Source organism: Anolis carolinensis, chromosome 5 (genome assembly GCF_035594765.1).
Source record: "Anolis carolinensis isolate JA03-04 chromosome 5, rAnoCar3.1.pri, whole genome shotgun sequence".
NCBI lineage: Eukaryota > Metazoa > Chordata > Lepidosauria > Squamata > Dactyloidae > Anolis > Anolis carolinensis.
Window position 1 is genome coordinate 137,361,488 of NC_085845.1, and position 24,538 is coordinate 137,386,025.

General features: G+C 39.2%; 2 protein-coding genes across 3 annotated transcripts in view; one reads left to right on the top strand and one right to left on the bottom strand.

Moving 5' to 3' along the window:
* tspan12 (tetraspanin 12) overlaps positions 1–7,794 on the top strand; it is a 101,108-nt gene extending 93,314 nt beyond the window's left edge. For both annotated transcript variants that reach the window (XM_003221221.4, XM_062982360.1), the window contains 3 exons: positions 12–119; positions 4,572–4,715; positions 6,162–7,794. In XM_003221221.4, the coding sequence (XP_003221269.1) occupies positions 12–119; positions 4,572–4,715; positions 6,162–6,467 (558 nt within the window). In that variant the 3' untranslated portion in view covers positions 6,468–7,794. The remainder of the gene's footprint in view (positions 1–11; positions 120–4,571; positions 4,716–6,161) is intronic.
* A 7,707-nt stretch (positions 7,795–15,501) lies between these two features.
* Positions 15,502–24,538, bottom strand: part of kcnd2 (potassium voltage-gated channel subfamily D member 2) — a 396,909-nt gene continuing 387,872 nt past the window's right edge. The window contains exons 6-7 of the mRNA XM_003221219.4: positions 22,944–23,191; positions 15,502–20,588 (exon numbers count right to left, since the gene is read on the bottom strand). Of these exons, the coding sequence (XP_003221267.1) occupies positions 20,411–20,588; positions 22,944–23,191 (426 nt within the window). The 3' untranslated portion in view covers positions 15,502–20,410. The remainder of the gene's footprint in view (positions 20,589–22,943; positions 23,192–24,538) is intronic.

The window sequence follows — 24,538 nt, forward strand, 5'->3', positions numbered from 1 at the left end:
TCTTTCCTCAGGTTCCTGTGCAGTGGTCAGATATGGTCACCTTGAAAGCCAGAATGACCAATTACGGTTTGCCTAGGTATCAATGGCTTACGCATGCTTGGAATTTCTTTCAGAGAGAGGTAAGTTTGCAAAATGTCACATACTATAAATCGGAGCCCCCTGTGATGCAGTGGGTTAAACCACTGAGCTGCTTAATTTGCTGACCGAAAGATCAGCAGTTTGAATTCGGGAAGCAGGGTGAGCTCCTGCTGTTAGCCCCAACTTCTGCCAACTAGCAGTTCGAAAACATGCAAATGTGAGTAGATCAATAGGTACCACTCTGGCGGGAAGGTAATGGTGCTTCATGCAGTCATGCTGGCCACATGACCTTGGAGGTGTCTACGGACAACGCCAGGTCTTCAGCTTAGAAATTGAGATGAGCACCAACTCCCAGAGTCGGACACAACAAGACTTAATTTCAGGGGGAAATCTTTACCTTTACCTATAAACCAGTGGTTCTCAACCTGTGGGTCCCCAGGTGTTTTGATCTACAACTCCCAGAAATCCCAGCCAGTTTACTAGCTGTTAGGATTTCTGGGAGTTGAAGGCCAAAACATCTGGGGATCCACAGGTTGAGAACCACTGCATAAGCAGTCAATGAAATGCAATATTCATATATTACACTTGGTCAAGAAGGTTTTTGGGTATGCTATGTTCTATTTGAAAGATAACGGTACCATGAAACTGTAACCAGGATCAGCAAAGCCTTGTAATTGTGACAAATTCAAAAACAGTACACAACCATGAGCCACATGATCAAGAATAAATCCAAAGTCAAATTATCTGAACAGTTGAACAAATTAAACTAAGAACAAACAAATGATTTTGAGTTTCCCTGATTTTAATGGGCGATTATAGTTGAAAATAAGAATATTAGAGTCCTAAATTTAATATTCAGATATGGAAGAGAATAATTTTCATAATCGAATTGTAATATAACTTTACAATTGTGCTTGTGCTATAGCACATTATTCTAGAATAACGGCACTTCACAATGAAATGCACACGGATGTACAACATACAGTCAGTGCATAATGCACAGTAGCACCACATACAGTTTTTATGAACTTCAGTTGAATATAGATGTTATAGATCATAGCCAAATAATTTTCCACATGTGTCAGGAAATGTATGCATGTTTAAGGATACCAGCGGTGCATTTTCCTCATAAGTGAAAGCAAACAATTGATTTGTTCCTGGTGGAAATGTTCCATTTTGGCTTAAAAAACTATGCATTCAAAACTGAATTCAAAATGAAAAAGTCCCAGGATTAGCTTTTGAGTGAAAAGTTTAGGAAAGCATCATTCTGAAAAGTTGGAAGAAGCCCAAAGCAGTATTTCCACTCAATTTCAAGTACCGTTTCACAGATTGCTGTTCTGTAAAGTGGCCAGTTTTTATGTCTTGTTGTAGATGATGATGGAAACAGCCCCAGCTTGTATATTTTTGGTCCCTTGCTGAGAGAGAAACACAGAGCTGCTTTTTTTAAAAAAAAGATAATTAACTATTATACTGTGAATATATGGAAGTGCATAAGGTAAATGCCATTAATTCGAGAGATATGTTCATGTGCAGGAAAAGAACACTTTAAATGCCTGTCATGATCTTGCCCTGGTTGAAATCTATCACTTTTGTGCAGATTTCCTGTTTATTTAAACATTTCCTGGCTGCACTGATGTTTGCATTTGTTGTAGGAAACACTAAATAAAGGGACTATAGAAGCAACAAACTTCAAGCTCTATTCCCCTTAATCTGCTCAAATCTGGGAAGCAGCACAGCAAATATGCTTCTTAAGATGTTGGCAAATGTCATTTTTTTCTGTCGACAGATTGATTTGTTTTCTAGAATTTGTCATTATTTGGAATTATTCCATTTTTATACTACAACTTGTATCACGAGGGCTAGAAACCTTTATTTAAAGAAAAGAAAGCAAAAAATTCTCAATACTTAGGATACATTTTGCCCGATTTGCATGCCAAAGAAATGACTGCTTATTAATAAATAACCCCTAGTGGTGCAGTGGGTTAAACCCTTGTGTTGGCAGGAGTGATGACCGAAAGGTCAGTGGTTTGAATCCAGGAAGCGGGGTGAGCTTCCAACTGTCAGCTCCAGCTTCCCGTGTGGGGACATGAGAGAAGCCTCCTACAGGATGGTAAAACATCTGGGCGTCCCCTGGGCAACTTCCTTGCAGATGACCAATTCTCTCACACCAGAAGGACTTGCAGTTTCTCAAATCGCTGCGGACACGAAAAAAATTAAACATTTCAATTTGTTCCAATTTCTTTAAATTAAGGAAGAAGACCAACAATATTCCCTTGCCAGATATGCAGATTTTAACTTTTGTTATGGAGATAGCATCAGCTTTCCATATCCATAGGTTCAGCATTCATGAATCTCATATATATATATATATATATATATATATATATATATACACACACACACACACACACACACACACACACACACACACACACAGTAGAGTCTCACTTATCCAACGTTCTGGATTATCCAACGCATTTTTGTAGTCAATGTTTTCAATACATCGTGATATTTTGGTGCTAAATTCGTAAAGACATTAATTACTACATAGCAATTCTGTGTATTGAACTACTTTTTCTGTCAAATTTGTTGTATAACCTGATTTTTTTTTCATGTCAGGAGCAACCAGAGTTGCTTCTGGAGTGAGAGAATTGGCCGTCTGCAAGGACGTTGCCCAGGGGATGCCCGGATGTTTTGATGTTTTTCCATCCTTGTGGGAGGCTTCTCTCATGTCCCCGCATGGAGCTGGAGCTGAAAGAGGGAGCTCATCCGCGCTCTCCCCGGGTGGGATTTGAACCTGGCAGCTTTCAGGTCAGCAACCCAACCTTCAAGTCACAAGGCTTTTATCCCCTAGGCCATCGGAGGCTCCTAACATGGTGTTTTGGTGCTTAATTTGTAAAATCATAACTTAATTTGATGTTTTATAGGCTTTTCCTTAATCTCTCCTTATTATCCAACATATTTGCTTATCCAACGTTCTGCCGGCCCGTTTATATTGGATAAGTGAGACTCTACTGTGTGTGTGTGTATACACACACACACACACACACATACACAGAGAGAAAACCAAAAAAGCAAACTTTGATTTTGCTGTGCATCAAGCACTATATTGATGTTTACACTGCTGTAGCTTCCTGCCATTTCACAAATCCTCAGACTCTCTCTGGCTTTCATTTGAGTTGTTTGCCATTTTATGTAAGGGACATCATTTTACTCTGCTATTGTGTATATGATGAGATATGAGCATCTAGAACCAAGATCCCACTGTACTTGTGAATTATATCTCTGACCAGAGGCAACTTTTGAGGCAACTCACTTAGAAAATAATGCTTTTCATTTGGTGTGTATCTCAATTTGAATATTATGCTAAATATTTTTGTTCCTGCTACAGCAGGCATAGGCATATGCCTGCTGTCTTCCAGCATAAGGACTGGGCTGCTCGCCCCATCCTTATGCCAAGAGGAAGGTGGGACATAGGGTGACTGCAATGATCTTCCTCCCCCAATGCTTGGGCTGTCCTCTTGGCATTATGTCGGGGGGAGGCCCAAGACATGGGACGGCTGAGAGTACTCTGGGGGGCTTTCAGTCACTATGTGCCTTCCTCGAGCTGTCCTCCTGGCATAAAGATGGGGCCGCTCACATCATCCTTATGCTGGGAAGAGGGTGAGACACACGGTGGCTGAGAGCACTCCAGAGGACTCTCAGCTTCTATGTGCCTTCCTCCCCCATATTTTAACCATAAGGACATGGCGGGCTGCTATGTCCTGCCAAGAGGACAGGAAAAATGAGGGCCTGAGATAAACACCCAGGGGGCCACATCCAGCCTCCGAGCCTTAATTTGCCTATGCCCGACTTACAGTTTGGTTTTTGACTGTATTTGGAACCACACTAAAGTAATGAGTGCCTATCTCTTTTATTCTGCAGAAATGTATCCATTTGTTTTGAAAAGAATGCTTTAAAAATGTCAGGGTTTTTTTTGCAGGGGGGGGGGAGACTATGGGTTTACACAGATGTTTCTGATTTCCTAACTTCAGCTTCAGTTAAGAGATATGTTCACCCAGGATCAGTCACAAGGAATAGAGTCTGAAGCTGGGAGAAGGGTTGTGAATGACTGCAGACCACCAAACAGTAATCTCGCTTGGTTTTTTCGAATCATACGGAGCAGCTGGGCCAGCTCAGTAAATTATTTATGCATTTCAGCCATCACACTTTTTTAAAAAAACAGTGTGCATTCAGCAAAACCTTGAAATGTTAATATTATGGATTCCACAAGTCTCAGAGTCCCCCAGCCGGCATAACCAGGGGACTCCGATACTTGTCATGCAGAAAACTGAGTGTTCCAGGTTTTGTAGCATATGCCCAATGATATTGGCTTCTGGGAATGTATATGTGGATGTGGATGTCCTTGTCTGTTGAGGCTGGATAAAAAACCTGCCAGTATTCCTTGCATTTTTTTGGAGCTTCACACTTGCGGGAAACTGTTCTTTTTGCAGTTTAAGTGTTGTGGAGTGGTGTACTTCACTGACTGGTTGGAAATGACGGAGTTGGATTGGCCTCCCGATTCCTGTTGTGTCAGAGAATTTCCAGGATGCTCCAAACAGGCCCACCATGAGGACCTGAGTGACCTTTACCAGGAGGTAAGCTAGTTCAGGACAAGTTGCTTTGCGGATTTGTAGGTATGTGTCCAGTTGACCTGGCATCACATAGTTGCACCCTAAAAAGTCTTCTCAAACTCCTGTGTTCATAATGACACTGAAGAAAGCTTGGACTGTTGCTCCATGAATGCACCAACCAGTATGGCCAAGGGATTCCTGGCTTTGTAGTCCAAAATTTAATAATTTTGTCCAGATCTGCACAAAGGAGAGGAAGAAAATAGGCAATGCTGATGACTTCTTAGAGTCTGGGGGAAAATGGTCACCTTCACACCAAAGATATTCATCTGTATTAGATCAGCCCTGTTGGGGGTTGATCTAAGGCAGGGGTCCCCAAACTAAGGCCCGGGGGCCGCATGTGGCCCATCGAAGCCATTTATCCGGCCCCCACAGCACAAAGGCAGAAGGAGGTTGGGCTAAATGACCCAAGGGTTCTCCTCTTCTCTTCTATTATTATTATTATTATTATTATTATTATTATTATTATTATTATTATTATTATTAATATTGAGGCGGAGAGGCCATCTGTCAGGGGTGCTTTGCTTGTGCTTTTGGTGCAAAAAGGCAGAAGGGGGTTGGAATCAATGGCCCAAAGGGTCTCTTCCAACCCTTATTATTATTATTATTATTATTATTATTATTATTATTATTATTATTATTATTATTATTATGGGGACCCCTGATCTAAGGCCAACATCTCCAGTCCCACATGGAGGCCAGAACATTTATAACTAACTCTTCTTGTTTCCCAACAACTGGTAGCTCAGAGTCAGATAGCCATCATAATTAGTAACCAGTATTAACTATAACTTTTTTTTGGTGAATTTGAAAATGCATGTTTTCTTATTCATGGATTCAGCTATTCAAATTAACCTCACATTTCTGGTCTCACCACTGAAATAAATGACAAGGACACTGAGAACAGAAATAGTATATATACATGCATTTCTAAACTTCTCTTCCCATCAGCAAATGGCTAGATATGGAATTATTAAAAAACGGTGAAACCCAAACTCTGATCCCCTAGATCACTAGGTGTGAGTCTAACCTCGAATGGGTCCTCTTAGCTCAATGTTGGTGTCACAATAAAAGGTTTCCGAACTCCACCTAGTGGCTGTTTTGGATATTTACATGCAGTTTTTACAGTAGGCTTTGCAAAAAAAAAGCTTCAGCTGTACTTTTTTAAAAAAAATTAAATTTGTTTAGCAAGCCTTGCGAATGCTAATCTATTATCACTAAGTCTTTGGTTTTTATACCTGTTTCATATACCTATATACCAGGGGTTATGTAAAAAAATTCTCAAGCGAAAAGGGGTCACAAGTGAAAAAAGTTTAAGAAGCCCTGCACTAGATGTTTTGAATTTCAGTTCCCAAACTTCTTGATTATTCTTAAGCTGATTGACATTTCTCCTCTCTCTCACTTGCTCCTCAGGGCTGTGGTAAAAAGATGTACACCTTCCTGAGAGGAACTAAGCAACTGCAGGTGCTCCGATTCCTTGGGATCTCCATTGGAGTGACTCAGATTTTGGCCATGATCCTCACTATAACTTTGCTGTGGGCGCTGTATTATGATCGACGAGACCCAGGTACGGACCAGATGCTGTCCTTGAAGAATGACACCACGCAGCATCTGTCGTGTCATTCAGTGGAGCTGCTAAAGCCCAGCTTAACAAGGATCTTCGAGCACACTGCCATGCCCAACAGCTTTAACACACACTTTGAAATGGAAGAACTGTAGAGTTCAGCCAGCCTGAGAACTGGGCGTTGAGTCATTGATCAGGCCTCTGAGTCCATCATTCTACGTCAGCTGTATTAGAAAGTAAATGGATAACGGATGAAGACTTAAGGAGGAACAGTGAAGTTTGAAGATATAAGGAAGGACACATTTCCCCTTTAAAATGTCATGATTTTTATGATTCTAAAGTATAGATTTAATATTACGAATATATTGTTTCGTCCTCCGAGAGCAAATAAGCTCTCCATGAGACTTTATAAATTATGTAGAATGCTGATCATCGCAGAACAGGGTTCACAATCTTTTAACAAACCCACCCATATAGGGTATGATTTTTGTGCTGTCCAATTCTATCTGAACTTTTGATGTTATAACCGTTCTAGGATGGACAAGTTGTTCAGCACTGACATGAGAAGGTCATAGCTGTTCAGTGTCTCAGTTATGTGCAATTTAAGTGATATGTATATCTTTTGGGAGAAATGGTAACTGGAAAGACATTGCTGTTAAAGGAGTTGCACTCTGGTGTTGTTCTGCAATCAGTAATTCCCACCTCAAAATGTTCTCAAAGCCATAAAGTTAGAAAACAGGGATATCTTACAAATATAAAACCATTAATTGCCTTGTATTCTCTTACCTATTGGAAAAAAGTTTCATTTTCAGGTTAATCAGCACAACCATGAGGGCTAGAACTTTGAGATTCTCAGGATTTGTAAAAAAAAAAAAGCACATTACAATTCGTAATGCATGCATGGCACAGTAGTCATGGATAGAGCGAGGAGAAGGTTCACCAGCAAGGATTACCAGAACGAATTGTATGCACATGCATTTCAATGGAAATCTGTGTATTTCACTTTGCCCGCCTGTACAGTTAAATGCAAATCGATCCATCAAAAAGTGGAATCTTTGGACCTTTTTGTCCATGTACTGCAGCATCTAGGGCATAGGTAGGGATTTTTATTCTTCCTTTGAATACGCACAAAGTCCACAGGTTTGGCCCAAACTGATTTCTGGTTTGGAGCAACAGAGGACAATATTTTGTTATGTCAAAGCATATTTCAGCCTCTATGGAAATTGCCTCTAGAAGATCAGGGATATTTTTGTATATAATAAAAGAGTGTGTATGTATAGTAGAGTTCAAATCCAAATGAAAGTTTGGTTTTTAAAACATTTAATTTTTGTAAAAGGGATCTTCTTTTTGTTTAGCAGCACTTTTATTTAGCTGTTTTCATGAAAGTACCATAAAGTGTCTGGGTTTTTTTCTTCCTTAAATGACTTTTGAATATATAAATTAATTTATGTGGGCGAAATAATTTTTTAAACTAATAAATGAACATACAGCAGTGTGTGCGAAAAAGATCTTGGAGTCCTCGTGGACAACAAGTTAAACATGAGCCTACAATGTGATGCGGCAGCTAAAAAAGCCAATGGGATTTTGGCCTGCATCAATAGGGGAATAACGTCTAGATCCAGGGAAGTCATGCTCCCCCTCTATTCTGCCTTGGTCAGACCACACCTGGAATACTGTGTCCAGTTTTGGGCACCGCAGATGAAGGGAGATGCGGACAAGCTGGAAAGCGTCCAGAGGAGGGCAACTAAAATGATTAAGGGTCTGGAGAACAAGCCCTATGAGGAGAGGCTTAAAGAGCTGGGCATGTTTAGCCTACAGAAGAGAAGGCTGAGAGGAGACATGATAGCCATGTACAAATATGTGAGGGGAAGTCATAGGGAGGAGGGAGCAAGCTTATTTTCTGCTGCCCTGCAGACTAGGACACGGAACAATGGCTTCAAACTACAGGAAAGGAGATTCCACCTGAACATCAGGAAGAACTTCCTCACTGTGAGGGCTGTTCGGCAGTGGAACTCTCTCCCCCAGGCCGCGGTGGAGGCTCCTTCTTTGGAGGCTTTTAAGCAGAGGCTGGATGGCCATCTGTCGGGGGTGCTTTGAATGTGATTTCCTGCTTCTTAGCGGGGGGTTGGACTAGATGGCCCTTGAGGTCTCTTCCAACTCTACTATTCTATGATTCTATGATTCTATACTTATTATAGCTGAAATATGATCTTCTTTTAGGAGGAAAATTAAGTGGCTTGTGTTTTGTAGAACTGGATTTACTGAAGAAAGATTTGAAATTATTTTTAAGCAAGGGATATAGTTAATCCTTACCCTGCCCATTTTTCAAAACTAATTTTGGCCACGAAGCAGCTGAAATTAAGTCCCCCTTTCAATCCAATAAGACTTAGAATCTGCCTGGAATGTGGTCTCGGCCTTTGGGTTTTCTTTCTGTAGCAGCTGAGTTTTGACTTGACATTTGTTGAATTTTGGAGGCATTTTGTGAATCCTTACCTGGGATGCACTGATTTATGAGAAAGGCCAGAGAGTGATAAACAGCCTTTTGATATTTCCAGTTCAGCTCAGCGACCCAGTTCAGCAAATCCATGGTTTTTTTTTAGTTGGGAGCATGCAATGATGCACAAACTCTCTTTTCTATTTTCTCTGGCGTTTCTCCAATGATACAGTTCTCCATTGGCTTCTAGGTGTTTTGGACTTCAGCTGCCAATATGCCTTACAACTGGCCTTGCAGTTGTAATCCAAAAAGTTGAAATCCAAAAAGTCAGGAGCAGAGTGGTTCTCAACCTGTTGGTCCCCAGATGTTTTGGCTTTCAACTCCCAGAAATCTGGTTGAGATTTCTGGGAGTTGTAGGCCAAAACACCTGAGGACCCACAGGTTGAGAACCATTGGTTTGGAGTGTCGGTGACCTAGGATCACCATACCAAATTCTGTTTCCACTTTGTGAATAAGATAGGAAATTGAGAAGGGGTAACACAACGTTTTTAAAAAAAAAAACAGAACTGGGGATAGCTATGGAGGATCCAAAGAATTACTCCTTTTCCTAACTTGTTAACTCACAGTTTTTGGTTTGTTTAATTCCCCGTTTTCCATGAAATATCAAACTGCTTTAAATGTTAGTTTCATATTCGAATTGTGAACCGCAGTTTGATGTGGTTTGCAACCTGGGAATGGAAGCCACCAATAAACCATGTTTCCCATTTTGGACAACACAGCAAACTTATTATACCATGACATCTTCTGTGAAGCAGATATGCAAGACTCAGAGAAAGAGGCAGAGCACTTCAACTCATTGCAATTCTTAAATTTGCAGTGGGCCAATTATTCCATAATTAAAGAGCATTGATTAGCTGTTCTTATTCATGCACTTACAGAAAACATCGTGTCAGACTGGAATTTAAAAGAACATTCACTTGTTTCTATTTTTCTAAAGATAGCGGGTGACTTTTACCCCAGGGCAAAAAGATTAAAATATATTTATTGAATTGTGAAAAGTGCATTTTACTGTATTTTGTATGTACTGCAGAATTATTTTTTTCCAGCTTGTGTTGCATGTTATAGTAATTAATTCAAATGATGGAGCATTCTGTGGTAGCCTTTTCAAAGCTTACTGCATGATGCGTGCCCTCATGAGGAGGTGGATATCGATAGGAAATATTCCGCAGTCCAAATTTGAAGCTCCTCCTGGGGAAGTGGATATCGATAGCCAAATATTCTGCAAACCAAATTTGAAGCTCCTCCTTTGCTGCTCAGAGGTTTGGAGGAGGAGACAGTGTGTTCAGCATTTTGAAAAGTTCCTTTAATGGCTTATTAAATCATCAAATGCTTGTTTATTATGCTGCTTAGGAGATTCTTGGTACAGTAGAGTCTCACTTATCCAACGTTCTGGATTATCCAACACATTTTTGTAGTCAATGTTTTCAATACATCGTGATATTTTGGTGCTAAATTCGTAAATACAGTAATTACTACATAGGATTACTGCGTATTGAACTACTTTTTCTGTAAAATTTGTTGTATAGCATGATGTTTTGGTGCTTAATTTATAAAATCATAACCTAATTTGATGTTTAATAGGCTTTTCCTTAATCCCTCCTTATTATCCAACATATTCACTTATCCAACATTCTGCCGGCCTGTTTATGTTGGATAAGTGAGACTCTACTGTAATCCAAAAAGAGTAAATTTTCCAGTGTGCATTTCTGTTTGGCTGATGTGCACTAAGGTTTTCCTGAAACCAATGGTTGGAAACTATAAATTAAGGCATCTTCATATTTAGTGACTTTGTGTGGCTTTAGGTCGTTTGAATCCACCACAACGGCACAATCCACTGAACTCGTGTTGCTCTTCTAGGTCTGGTCAGAAAGTATTCCTCATGTGGGGCACACATCAGGGCAACCATACCCCAGAATGAGAAGGGTTTTGTATTCTTGTGATTTTAACATTGTTACAGCATGTACCTAAATTGAAAATGAATGGGAAAAGAAGAGTGTAATGAGGCAAACAATAAAATCACTGCTGCTTTATATTTTGTTATAGCATTATTATCATTACCCTGTTGAATTTTTATGTTGTTGTGAAGTAGGTTCTCTTCACAACTGGAAATATTTGCATCCACTCACCTCTAGTTGTACAATTATTTCCTCTAGACTGTAATTTGAGGAAGCACATCTTCATTTTTCTTCGTAGCCATGATGGTAACTTACAGATATTTTTCAAATCACATTCTTTCAGTCTCAAGGGACAGCACAGGCAAACATGTCTTGCCAAGGAAACCAAAAAGATAGGTTCATCTTAGGATTGCCATAAGTTGGAAGTGGCTTGAAGGCACACAAGTATAGCAACAACGATTTCTCACACATTCATTAGGAATTCAATTAATCTGGTAGTCAGTGTGAGTCAACAAATAGGATGATTAGAAATTAAGTTTATATGAACTCATGGTATGCTTTACAGTTTGGTTAATTACACGTTTGATGAAAAGTAAGTCAAATTGTGTGTACTAGAGCTTGGTTTGCCATATATGTAGGTATAAGATTGTAGTCTTAAGGAAACAAATATCTAGGAGATGAAGTAGAAAATATCTAAAGGGCCAAAGCTTGAGAACCAATAGAGAGGCAATCATTTGAATTTTACCCTGATTTTCTGCCTCTGTGTAAAGACGTGCTTTTCTTTTTTAAAGTTTCCAATTATTGCTATTGCCGCACAATAACCAGCTGTTTTCATGAAATATCTGTTGCTATAGGCTTTCTTGCCTATGAAAAGAGCACCCTCACCAAAAGAAAAAAGCTCCTTTAGCCCACCACTTTCATGTGGGGGTGCTGTTTTTTTTTCCATTTAACTAACATATGTACACTTTTCTGTACTCCATCTCTTGTTGAAGATTTTAATAGGTTTGTGTCAGGGTTTCTAGAGCAGCAGCATTTCTCTATGTTCTACATGAGATCCACTCACATATTTAGAAATGACGGTCATATTAGCTCTCAGTTTTCTCCAGGTTAAACATACAGGGTTCCCTGTAGTCATTCTCCCATAGGACTTTGTTTCCTGACCCGACTTTTATCATCTTAGCCTCCATCTTGTGAACATATTGTGAATTGTCAATATACTTCTTAAACTGTGAGGCCCACAATGCACACAGGATGCAAGGTGGAGCCTAACCAAAGCTGAGTATACTTTTCCTTATCTTGGCAGTATTCCTCTTGATGTAGTCTAGAATTGCAGTGACAAATTTTGGTCACCTCATCACACTGCTGATTCATGTTTAGCTTAACGTCTCCTAGATTGTTTTCACATGTCAAGTCTGGTGTCACCCATTCTGTATTTGTGTAATTTATTTTTTTTCTGTCCATATTTAGTCCACAGGGATTGGTTCCAAGAGTCCCTACAGATACAAAAAACGTGCATGCTGAAGTCTCTATAAAGAATGGCATAGAGTAGCAGTGGATATGGTGGCAAGTCCAGGCCACCAGATATGCCAAGTTCTTCAGGCTCTTGCTGCTTCTGGAGACCATGTTGGTGAGGAAGGTATGGGGTGTCTAGTGGTCACATCAGAAGCAAGGGAGCCCTAAGAATGCATTGTACTGGTGGCTGGGGCTTTCTGCTGCCTCTGATGTTACCCAATGTCATTGTTCATAGGGGCTTACTGTCTCTGTGATCGCCTCCTCTCCTACGAACCAACACGAACCCTAAGATCATCCGGGGAGGCGCTCCTCTCGCTCCCGCCTTTGTCTCAAATGCGGCTGGTGGGGACGAGGGAGAAGGCCTTCTCGGCAGTGGCCCCCCGGCTCTGGAACTCTCCCTAAGGAGATCAGGTTAGCTCCTTCTCTGCCCATTTTCCGTCGGGAATTGAAAACATGGGTGTTCCAGAGCGCATTTAAATGAACAGGCCCAAAAGAACTGTTATTAGAATACTTCTTTCTGTTTTGAAAGCATATGGCACTTTATCACTGCTACTTATTTCCATGATTCAGCACTTTATGAAACCTGTCCCCACTGGGTTGCTTTTAATTACTCTGATTTTATCTGCTTGGATTTTAATGTATTTGTCCATTATTTTATTTTGTGTATTGTTGGAATGTTTTAAGTTTATGTTAAATACGTTGTTGTTGTTCGGGCTTGTCCCTGTTGTGAGCCGCCCTGAGTCCCTTCGGGGAGATGGGGTGGGATATAAAAATAAAGTTTATTATTTATTATTATTAAACCTGGTCATATCCCCAATATACAGTTGAATCCATGAATCATGAGCCTGTGAATATGATGGATCCACTATAGCTTACATTTATTTCTATTGAATTTACCACATGGCCTTCTTACACCCTCATCATATGGGGCTAGAACCGGCTGGTTCCCATCAAACAATGATGTGCTGGTTCTGGATGCAGAGGGGCAGGACCGGCATGCTGGTGCTGCCCAAGCAATACGAGAGGCTTCCCATGTTGCCCAATTTATGTCGGGAACCTCCTTGCTTCCCCCCATGTGATTGCCCTCCTGGTGAGGTGGCCAATGTGGGTGATGCTCCGGATTCCCTATGCCTCATGGCAAAGTGGATTGCTGCCTCCGTCTGACACCTTCTGATGACGTAGTTAATGTACATGCAGAAGTGCTTATGTTTGTATGGGTTTCTTGGATCTTACATGCAAGTGCAGCATTTTCTGGTGGCATAACTTCTGGATTGGAATTGATTAATGTCTTCAGTTTTCTTTTGGCATTGCTTTGTAATTCTGTTTTTCTTCTGCCAGCTAATATTCGTCTTTTTGTGCAGTGTGGACTGCACAGGCAACAGCACAGTAGCAGTATTTAAGAGTTTTAATACAAATATTTACCTGTATGTATTTGAAAACAGCCAGTTTTCTGTTTTGTCATGGTGGACTACAGAAATCCATCCACTGCAGCTTTCCTAATATCTTCTGTCTGACAGTCACAGAAGCCCCAGTTAGCATGCCTAATGGTAAATGTGGTAAGCTGGTGGAGAGCTTAGATACTAAATAAACCATCATTTAAAGTTGTAGTTGAGGAAGGCTTTCAGTAGGCAAGGCTACAAATGAGTAAGATAATATACATATTCAGTAGGTCTCAACATAAATTGTACAAGATCCATGCATATACCAATGAGGTGATCAAACTCCCACAGACTATAGAGTGAACATATCCTTATTGTAAGGGTAGATAAAGCGTGCCTCTCCAGGTCTTGTTGGTCTGCAACTCCCATTGACCCTAACTTTATCAGTAACTATACTGACTAAGGATGCAATTCAATAATGTCCAGATTGCAATCCCATAATGTCCAGATGGCTACAAGTTGGTCATGTCTGCTTTCCTGATGCCTTTGATACTGCTACTAATATCAATTATTTTATTTCGCTTGGCAACAGAGTGTCTTCTAGGCTTATTCGATGGAGAGTGTAGGGATGTTTAAAATAGTTTACAGAAAACTGAGCTTTAAAATTGCTAGTTTTCATAGATATTCATAGAATGCATAACAAAACTAAACTGCTCACATGAGATGCTTTTATGATTTTCATTGTAGTTTGTACCATCACCACATCCCCAGAGATATTTTTCTCTCACTGAATATTAGAATGTTTGTCAGGTGGATCCATTTCAGTCTCAGTTCATTCTGCCTCAAGGCTGGATTTCTCAGATGACTAGCTTTTAACAGCATTGAAATAAACTGACCTAAATAGGTATACACTCTCAACTTTAGTCAATATCTTTCCAACCTCCATCCTACACAGCAATCTGAAACTGCCAGCTGGCCTGATTTTCTAGGAAAAAAGCTTTGCTGATCAACAATTATCCCTGAATTTGGACAACTCCGGAACAACCAGGTTCAGTTGTCCACCAAGCCATGAAATTCATTTGGTTACATTAACCCAGAAGCAGTCTCTTGGCTTGATCACAGAGCTGTTGTGAGGATATTAACATGAAAAGACTTAATGGTCTTGTAACCTCTGGGTATGTAATTGTATATCACTAATAAGATTCTGCTGCAGCATATTTCCTAGCTTGGGAGAATCTGTTTAAGAACTATAGATTATTTTCACACTATGAAATAGATATAGGATAAGATTTTGTAGAGGCTCTAGTTAATAATATAATAAATATACTGGGCTATAAGTTACCATATTCACTTACCATTCAGAGCTGTTCAGGTCAGAAACTGGGTTGTTCTCAATTGCTAGTGGCTATGTTAAAGGCCAAGGCAGATAAAAAGCATATATACTGAGAAGCAGGGTTCTCAAAACATGTATTCTAAGGGTAAGTATGAGCTGTGTGCCCAAATGAGTGCTGTATATATAATTCCTATCACAATCTTCCATGCTGAGCACGTAGAGCTTTGGCCTGGAAACCACCTGGATTTAGTGCTCCTCTGTTCCCTCCTGCTGCTGAGCATCTAATCACCGAAATATCGAAGTAGAGATACAGATATGGAGCTAGGTCAGAGTGAATAACTGTTGAAGGTATTCACACCTTACAAGATTTTTTTTAGTAGGACAGTAAAATGTGGTCTATTTTGGGAGAAGCTGACCTTGATGTTATGAAGATCTGGTACTTATTAACTGCACAATAGTTGGAATGAATGACATCTTGAATCACGAGAGAAATTTTAGGTTAAGCTTCACCGGTAGTTCCTTCGAAATATGGGCTGGAGCACAATGTTCCCATGAATGAGGTTATTGCAAAATCAGTTGTCCCATTCAAGCATGCAGATGTTTTATTTAAACAGTCCTCAGATGTCTGATTTATTCAGCATAACACAGCTTGTTATACTGCCCGCCTGAAGTACAATACGAATTTCAACTTCCCTCCAAAATTATCGAAATCATCCCCCCAAACAACCAACAACCTTGATTTCTTTGTGTGATACACAGAAATAATTACATTTCATTTACAGTACAGATGCATTTTACACAGTCGCCAAGTCATTCACTACCAAAAACAGCATTTAAATCACCTAAAACACTAAAATGATGTTGAGCTTCTGAATTCCATTTAAAAAAAATAAAATTATAATATACTTGCATGAGCAATGGGCAGATTAGCATTATGCAAAATCTCACCAAATTTAAAGGCAGGAGATTAAAGGGAAGCCATGCTGCTGGGATGTAGCCTGCAATGTTAACATTGTTTTTCCACTTTCCCATCTAAACAAGGTATAAGATCATGAGAAACTGGATCTTTAAATGCCAGCGTGGTTTTGCTGACCTGAGCCGCTTGGAAGAGAGCTGGCCTGGATCCAGTGAAATATGGAAGGAAAGAAGAAAATGGGAAAGTTGTTGCATCTGTGGAACAATATTGCCTCATGAACAAGCTTGAGACACAGGAGGACCCTATAGGGTAAGGCATGGGGTTTCCCATTCAACATTCATATACTGGGGTCTGGTCTGGTTTTCTCTAGCCTGGTAGCCTTTTCTGATCCCAGTATGTAGATCTCTGAATTGCAGATTACATCTCCAGGATCAAGGCCTTCATCTCCAGCAACTTTTGGTGACTGCAATTAACATTAAAAATTCTGAGATGACGTTTAAGGTACTTTCAACAAACAAACCAATAAAAAAGAGAAATTGCAAATTCTTAACAGGACAGTTTTAAATTGAGAAATCATATCAGCACAAAGCACACAAAATGTCAATTATCATTGAAGTTAATTTTGGATCCCATTGCCAATCTCTTGACTATCACTTATTAAGTGAGAAGTTGTATTGCACTAGTAGAGTATAAAGCCAGTGCATTTGCATTGGGCTACCCCTTCCTCCAATAGCCCAAGCTTCCCAGAGTTAAGATGTATTTTTGCTTGGGGGAAGAGCCAGAGTATCTAACTGCAATACCACAGATGAGAGAAGTAGGAAGACATCTCTAGTGATGATGCTACTAAGGGCGCTTCCAGACAGGGCCCAAAATGTGGGCCCTGTCGGCTTTTATCTGAGGCATCCAAACAACGCTTCAGGTAAAAGTGAATTAATTCTGAACAAAGCAGATAAACCTTGCTTTGTCCCAAATTAATTTGATACCCCATTTAGACCTCCAGGTCATTTAGACCTCCAGGTCTAAAGGGATATTGGGTCTGTGGGCTCAGTCCCTACAGCCCATCTTGGTTCTTCAGACTTCCAAACAACTACAGAACCAAGGTGGGCATCCCCCTCCCCAACCCCCCTCCCAAAAGCTCTTAAAATACACAAAAACTTACTGATCTGCCTCTCTGACAGGCCTCCTGCTCCTTCACGTCCTGGCACGTCATTTCTACACATCAGGAGGCCTGCTGAAGAGGTGGTATGGTTACCGAGTATGTTTTTTTGAATTTTAAGGGGTTTGGGGGCAGTCCCATGACGTTCTCCCCGGAAAAGCCCGGGTTTTTGGGAAGGGCGTAAGGATTTAAACCCACGATGAAGTGGGTTGTGGGATTAAGCCCAATCTGGGCGTGCCCTAAGTGGTCAAGGGAGATTATATAAGTGCTGGGAAGCTGCCTTGTATGGTGTTGGCATTGCACAAGGAGGTATGGCTACATCCTACAACATTCCCTAAATTATATAGCCCCAAGTTATACCAGAGTATTTCACCAACAGGATTCTGTGCCCACTCTTATTTCAGAGAAACAAGTCAAGGATCACTTCAACCATTATGGATCACACCATGTATAAATGTCAACCCAGTAACTCAGCACGAGCAAAGGAGCACATCCAAATGAGACCCTTTTTTCCCCTGAAGTGGAACAATGAGATGATTCTGTGAGTTCAGTGAAGTGACTCAGGAAGACTACAAAGGAATGCAGATAAATCCAGGCTTTCTAAACTTTTTCCTAAAGCAAATGAACAATATATTTTTAAAAAATTATATCCCAATTTTCCTTTTTTCTTTGATAAAGCCAATTAGAAATGACAATCATAGTATAAGTGAAAAAAAATGAGAGAAAAATCAAAATAGTTGATTTTGAACATGATGAGTTTGTGTTGTCATAAAAAGTAGGGAACGAAATATACTAAATTTAAAAGATCCATTTCAAACTAGAGACTGAAAAGGGGAGTGCATAAATGCAGCACAAGATACTGGCACAAGTATCTGCGTAGATTGACTTTCTGTTCCTATAGGATAAGATGGTCAACTCAGTATAGGGTACGGGAATCAGTTTCCTATACAACTCCCAGATTTATTGTGCTAGCCAAAACATTATTTAATTGGGTTTTTATTTAACTGAATGTTTAATTTCAATACTGGGAAAAATAACCTAAAACAAGGCACATGGGGACCATTCATCTTGGTTTCCATAAAATTCTACTTCTCAAAAAGTGATTCTTACATGTTTTTACAAAAAAATATATCCTGGGATTGGGTGAGTTGGAGTCTCTGGTGGCTATAAAACAGGATGGGGCCTTCATGTTGCTCACCCCTGCCATAGGCATTACACTATGATAGTTCATTTGTTTTTGATGCAGATCCAATGATGGGGAACAGCACCAAAATGAGAGAGGACGTTGACCACAACTGTCCATTTTGCCTTGACGGTAAGATACCAGACGTGATATGGGGTGTAGGAGGTAGACTGCAAGGGCATACATAGTTTGCATAATTCCCTACCCAACTCTCCTACAACTAAGGTGATGCAACAAAGGCTTGGACAATGAATCCATAAAAAAAGGATGAGAGCTTTGTACTTCTACATTTCCCATTCACTCAACTATCGGGTGGGGGGGGGGGGGTGTTGGATCCAATACTTTGGAAATGTGAAATGTGGTTGGGTGTGATGCTGGTCACATAATACTAAATTGCACTAAACAGATTGGGTGGCAGCTGATGAGGATGGAATCTGATCACCAACATCCAATATATTATTTTTAATCTGACATAATTTCAGACAAGAGACCACTTAAGGACATTCTTACTTCCATACATGAGTGGGTTCAATGATCAGATGAGAATACATCTGGCAATACACTATCTTATAGTGCCCTCTGTAGTAGAGGTGCTATACATGTCCATCTAGCATTTTCTTTAGAAACACTTTCAAGGTTTGGTTACACGTTCTTAGAAACATATTTCTGTGTTGTTTGTTTTTTTGCTTGAGGACTTGAAATGATGGCAAGCCACCATGCTCTTAGATTAGCAACTATTGAAGAAAGTTACTTTTCTGGAAATAGCATTTTAAAAATCCTTTGGACAACGAAACAGACAAACAAAAGGATAAATTCAAACAGTAACATTTGTGCATTGATCCCACAGTAGTACATAATTTCACATCAACTATTGTTTTGCAACAATAGGTTCAAAGCATTCATTTCATTAACATTCTTGTTAGAATACCTAAATGTTCCAGCAATATTTTTTAGTAATTCTCTGGAAATCTTAACTCTGTCTCCCAGTACTTAGCTTGCCCAGTAGTAGGACTCAATAGTAGTACAATTTAAGAGATGTTAATTGCTAAACCAAGTTAGTGTTACTGCTGATATAAATGACACAGTAACACTGTGCTAGGAAGACTGTTGATTTGTCCCAGAAACATAAAACTACAGAATGAAGTTAATCAAAGGGAGTTCTTAGCTATAGAAACCCTTGACATTCAAAGCGGAAAGAAGTTTAACAAAGGCAATGATTGGCTTTAAAGTATTACAGAATAATGGGAACTTTTAAAAAAAACGCACAACCCTACATTTGTGATACAATAGTTTTGGTTGTGAACTTATTTTAAACTTTAACAGAGAACAACTGTACTGTCTATCCTTGTGGTTCTTTTATCTGCGTAGTTGATTTTTTTGTGCAATTATATAAATAAAAGCCTGATTCCTGATACAACAGATGTACATTGTATTATTGCAGTTGTAACAGTACCAAGGAAGCCAGAGAAAACAATGATAAATACTAAACTAATTGAACATCTCAAGTTCACTAATGCATGTTTTTGAGTGAGAAATACTTAATTTCACCCTCAGAAAAGGAAGTTATTTGTACAATGGAACATTAACAATCAGCTTTTTTGTAAGTGCACAGAAATGCCCCTTGTCTACAGTAAAATGTTATCATGCCTAACCTGAAATAAACAACAGAAGAAAACTCAGATCACAGCTCCAAAGAATTTTCACATGCATTATGGTTGTGTTTCTTCCAGTCAGCACAAATATTGATGAGCCATTTTCTCTCTCTCTTTCGTTAAAGTCAGCTTGTTCATGGTGTATCAACAGGAAAAAAGAGAATATCAAAACTTTGTTTCCATCCTTGATTTTGCATCCGGTTGGAATGTAAGTGGTTCGAACAGTAGTTATCTTTCTTTTCTTGATTTTTTTTTGGTTTTGTTTTAGATTTTTATTAAAAAGATTTGTCATGGTAAGAAGAAGCATCAATGGGAGACATTTCATTGTGCTCATAGAGTAAATGAAAAGAGTCACAGAAGAGTTTGCTCCAGAAAGGTTCAAGTGATATGTAGAAATTCCATTTGGTTGCCCAATGCACACAATTCAGAACTGAAAGCCCAAACATGTTTGTATCTCCAAAATCTTCCAATTGCCTGTTGGCGTTCCATTTAACAAAGTGTTGCCATGTCTTTTTTTCTTCACGCTCTCATTCTCTTTGCCGCAGCTCAGTTTTTGAGCAGTCTTTAATTTAACTGTTTTATAAAGCAGATACTCTGACAATGTTTCCTGATGAATACTCTGGAGATTCAGGTCTATCGTCTCCCTCTGGTGTAGTCACAGGCGGTGTTGGAATGCTGATTATTGCTGTTGTTACATAAGGCTGCTCACAGTTTAGTTTAACACACTCTTCCATTTTGGCATTTAAACTGGATCGGCTAGAGAAGTTTAAAAAAAATCAATGGGTACAAAAATTACATAAATGTTCCATCTGCTTAGTGTTTTTATACAGCTGTGGTACGTCAGAAAACCATCCAGCTTGGATCTGGTTTGCAACAAAATGGCAGTACTTATTCTATTGTTCATTCACCAGCCTTAATACATTTTACTTGGAATAATGTACTATCAAGATATATAATTTACTTGTTTTGTTCACTTATGAGTGTAGGGCAGGAGAGGTCGATGCAAAACTCAATGTTTGTGCAAACAACACAACACCCAAGGATTTGTTCCACAAATTTTTTTTCATAAAAAGCCCCAAAGCAGAATACAAAATTTCATGATGGTTGGCCATATTTTGATAAAGTGTGTCAGTGTGCTGAGACTGCCTTCCTATATATATATATATATATATATATATATATATATATATATATATATAATTTAGAACTCATAGCTGGACTTCCACAGTTAAAACAGTGAGGTTCAGCAGGGCAGGTGGTCATCCCCTTCCAGTGAAACCTATATGTATGCCTTTATACCCCTGAAGGGCTGGGAAACCTTCTGAGCTTTGTTTAGAACAACCTCTGAAGGCTGTGAGGGAAAGGGAAGGTATTGTAGCAACAGTGTAAAAATGGATTTAGGTCTATGTTCTAACAGTTTATGTAATAAGAATACTGTGTATACTCATGTATAAGTTATTATCATGCTTAAGATAAGGACAGATTATCGATTTTGATATGACCATGGATAAATTACCAGTCTTTCCAGAGAGAGAGGAAAGAACCAATGCTGCTTCAGGGGACCAAATGCCACCCTCATATTCCTGCCCAATCATTCAAAAAGTCAGAAGTAGTGCTGTGATGGAGAAATGGGGCTCAATGCTTCTTTTAGGCTCTTCCAATGCATTCTATTCATAGAAATTTTTACAAGTGTTGAAACAGCACAAACATTTACTAGTGGATAAGCTGAGCCAGGTCTTGGGAGTTAATGTCTTGGCTAAAATTTTTCAACTTATACATGAATATATACAGTAAATTACAATGTTAGGGGCCGGGCTGTGGCGCAGGCTGGTAAACAGCTGCTGCAATAAATCACTCTGACCATGAGGTCATGAGTTCGAGGCCAGCCCGTGGCAGGGTGAGCACCCGTCAATTAAAAATAAAAAATAGCCCCTGCTCGTTGCTGACCTAGCAACCCGAATGATAGTTGCATCTATCAAGTAGGAAATAAGGTACCACTTATAAAAGTGGGGAGGCAAGTTTAACTAATTTACAACGTTAGAATGAGGAAGTGAGGAAGTGCCATCAGAGTGGATGATGAAGCAGCTGCTCCCCCCTGTGGCCAGAATCGAACATCCCCTCAGGAGAAGGTTAAATTGCCTCTGCGTCTGTCTGTCTGTTGTCTCTGTCTCAGTTTGATGTGTTTAAGGGCATTGAATGTTTGCCCTATATGTACATAATGTGATCCGCCCTGAGTCCCCTTCGGGGTGAGAAGGGCGGAATATAAATACTGTAAATAAATAAATTATGAACAAGCGTGTCAAGCACTAAGAGTAGAACATTATCTCTTAGCATATTATGCTACTCATAGTAGGTAGACAAATTTCCAGCAATTGAGTTACTGTTGTGAATAATGGAACCTCTCATTCCATTGTTGACTCAGGTAATCCACTCTGGATATTATTTACAGCTCTTATTCATATTTCAAAACATAACATGTTGTCAATCATTTCAGTAGAGGGACACCAAATCTTGGTATAAACCAATTCTTGTAGAGAAAAGTGCCTCTATTGAAGTCAATGAGGCAGAAGATCCTTATATAAATGTCTACTGGTCTCTGGGATTGTGAATGTGTTATCCATCAATCCTTCCATTAGGTTCATGTAGATATGGCCAAACAATTTGGTAAACATATATAATCACAGTATTTTCAAAGGTTATGAGTCAATTCAGTGAAATTAGAGTTGTTTTAGGGGCTTTGAATGTTTGTCTAAGGGATTATTGACAGTTGTTGGGAAGACGATTGGGTTCATGGGCTCATAGATAACAACTGAGTTATAAACTGGAAAATATTTATAACTAGCTGTCAGTAAAGTCCACCGTATTACACAGCTGATTTCCCATGATATTTAAAAAGTATCCACAGTCATTCACTTATGTACTCCAAAATTATTATTTTCAAGAACAGATGACTGCTTTCCTTACAGCCCTGCATAACACAGTTAATTATCTGAAACAAAACAAAAAATATCCACATTAACACAAGCTCATGCTTCCTGACAGTCCTTTGCCATACGGAAGGTTTAAGGACACTGTTATCTCTGTCTAGGATCATTTCTAAAACTGAAGTACCTGTTAGACAGAGGTGTTCTTTCCATGCACCTGATCTGAATGGTACTGAGTTCTTGGATGCTACTTGGTCGGCTGCCAGCAAGGTTGGCGTTTGGGATGCGGAATGTCTTTTTATGTCGTCGTGAACAGCAAGAGCTTGTCATTCCTTGTTGGGAAGAAAGAGAAGGGCTGTGGCTGGAATGCCTGTTGACTGTAGAAACCTCCATGCAGCTTTCCTCGTACATTTGGTCATCCACAAACTCGTGATTCTGCTCAACATGATTGAGAAAGACAAGCGGCATTGAACATTCTTATCATGATCATGCTGGTCTGTACATTTCATGATACTGTATATTATCTTAATATTGGCACAATAGTTTATGATTTCTCTTTTAAAATGAAGTTAAAATTTGGTTGCAAAATGATTACAAAGTTGTTTTGCCAAGAGAGTAATACAGCTCACTAATTTCTGCATTTTACTGAAAATTGGTAGTTTGTTTAAAACCTAATTATGGCCAATCCTAAAATAAAGGAAAAATACACAAAATATATTAAATATTTTCAAGTAGTGTTTTATATTAAATAGGTTTAATAAAAATACTGATACATCCACCTTTTTTTTGTGGAAAAAATAGAGAAATATGAACTTCCCAAATACATATGGATTCAAGGAAACTTTGGACACAATTTTCAAAGAACTCAATTCTATAAAGTTCATTACACTGAAGATAGGCCTGATGAAAAATGTGGGCTCCAAGAAAAAAAGAAAAAAATTTGAATGAAATAAATTTATTTCTTTGTCCCCTTCTGTTAAAACATGATAAAAGGGGAAACAATCCACTGGTTTAGTTCAAGCCCTCAGGTTCATTTAAAAAATATATTCAGATCCTAACTGCAGATTGTATCTCGGTATGTGAAATAGCCTAAATTAAATAGCATTGAAAATAATATTCTTTCTAAAGGCAAGGGCAAGAAAAAGAGAAAAGAAAGAAAAATGATAAGGAAAACTAAATAACAGGTCTGTTATTGCCACCCGAAAGAAATAAAAGTGTAAAGACACTTTTAAAAGAATGGTAGGACCAAATTTGGCACTGGGCCACTCCCCAAAATTAAAACTTATTCACCAACTACTGAAGTGCAATGACTGAGTCCCCAAAACTGCATGAGGCATCAGAACAAAGAAAAGGTGAACCGTGCATAAACTGGAACATAGCACAATTTGCAAACCAAAAATGTGGGGAAAATAATAGGGAACACCCACACTCATAAACAAGTGATAAGAAAATATATGCACAAACTACGTTTATACTGGAGGACTCACTGTGGGTCTTTAAAATAGTTTAGAAAAGGTTGAATATAAATATGCACATTGGGAATAGCTCTTTCACAAATGTGCATATTTAGAGAAAGGCAGACAAAAATAAGTTGCCAGCACAACTGTCAGATGGCTCAACACTTGTTGGACTGTCATTACATTTCCAAAATGAGATGACAATTCTAGATTAGGAAAAGTTGGCATACCTACATCAATCTCCCGCTCTATCTGTTTTGTTGCAATCTTTCTGAAAGATCAATTAACCCATATTAAGAAAAGAGTATCTGATCTTGTCTTCTGT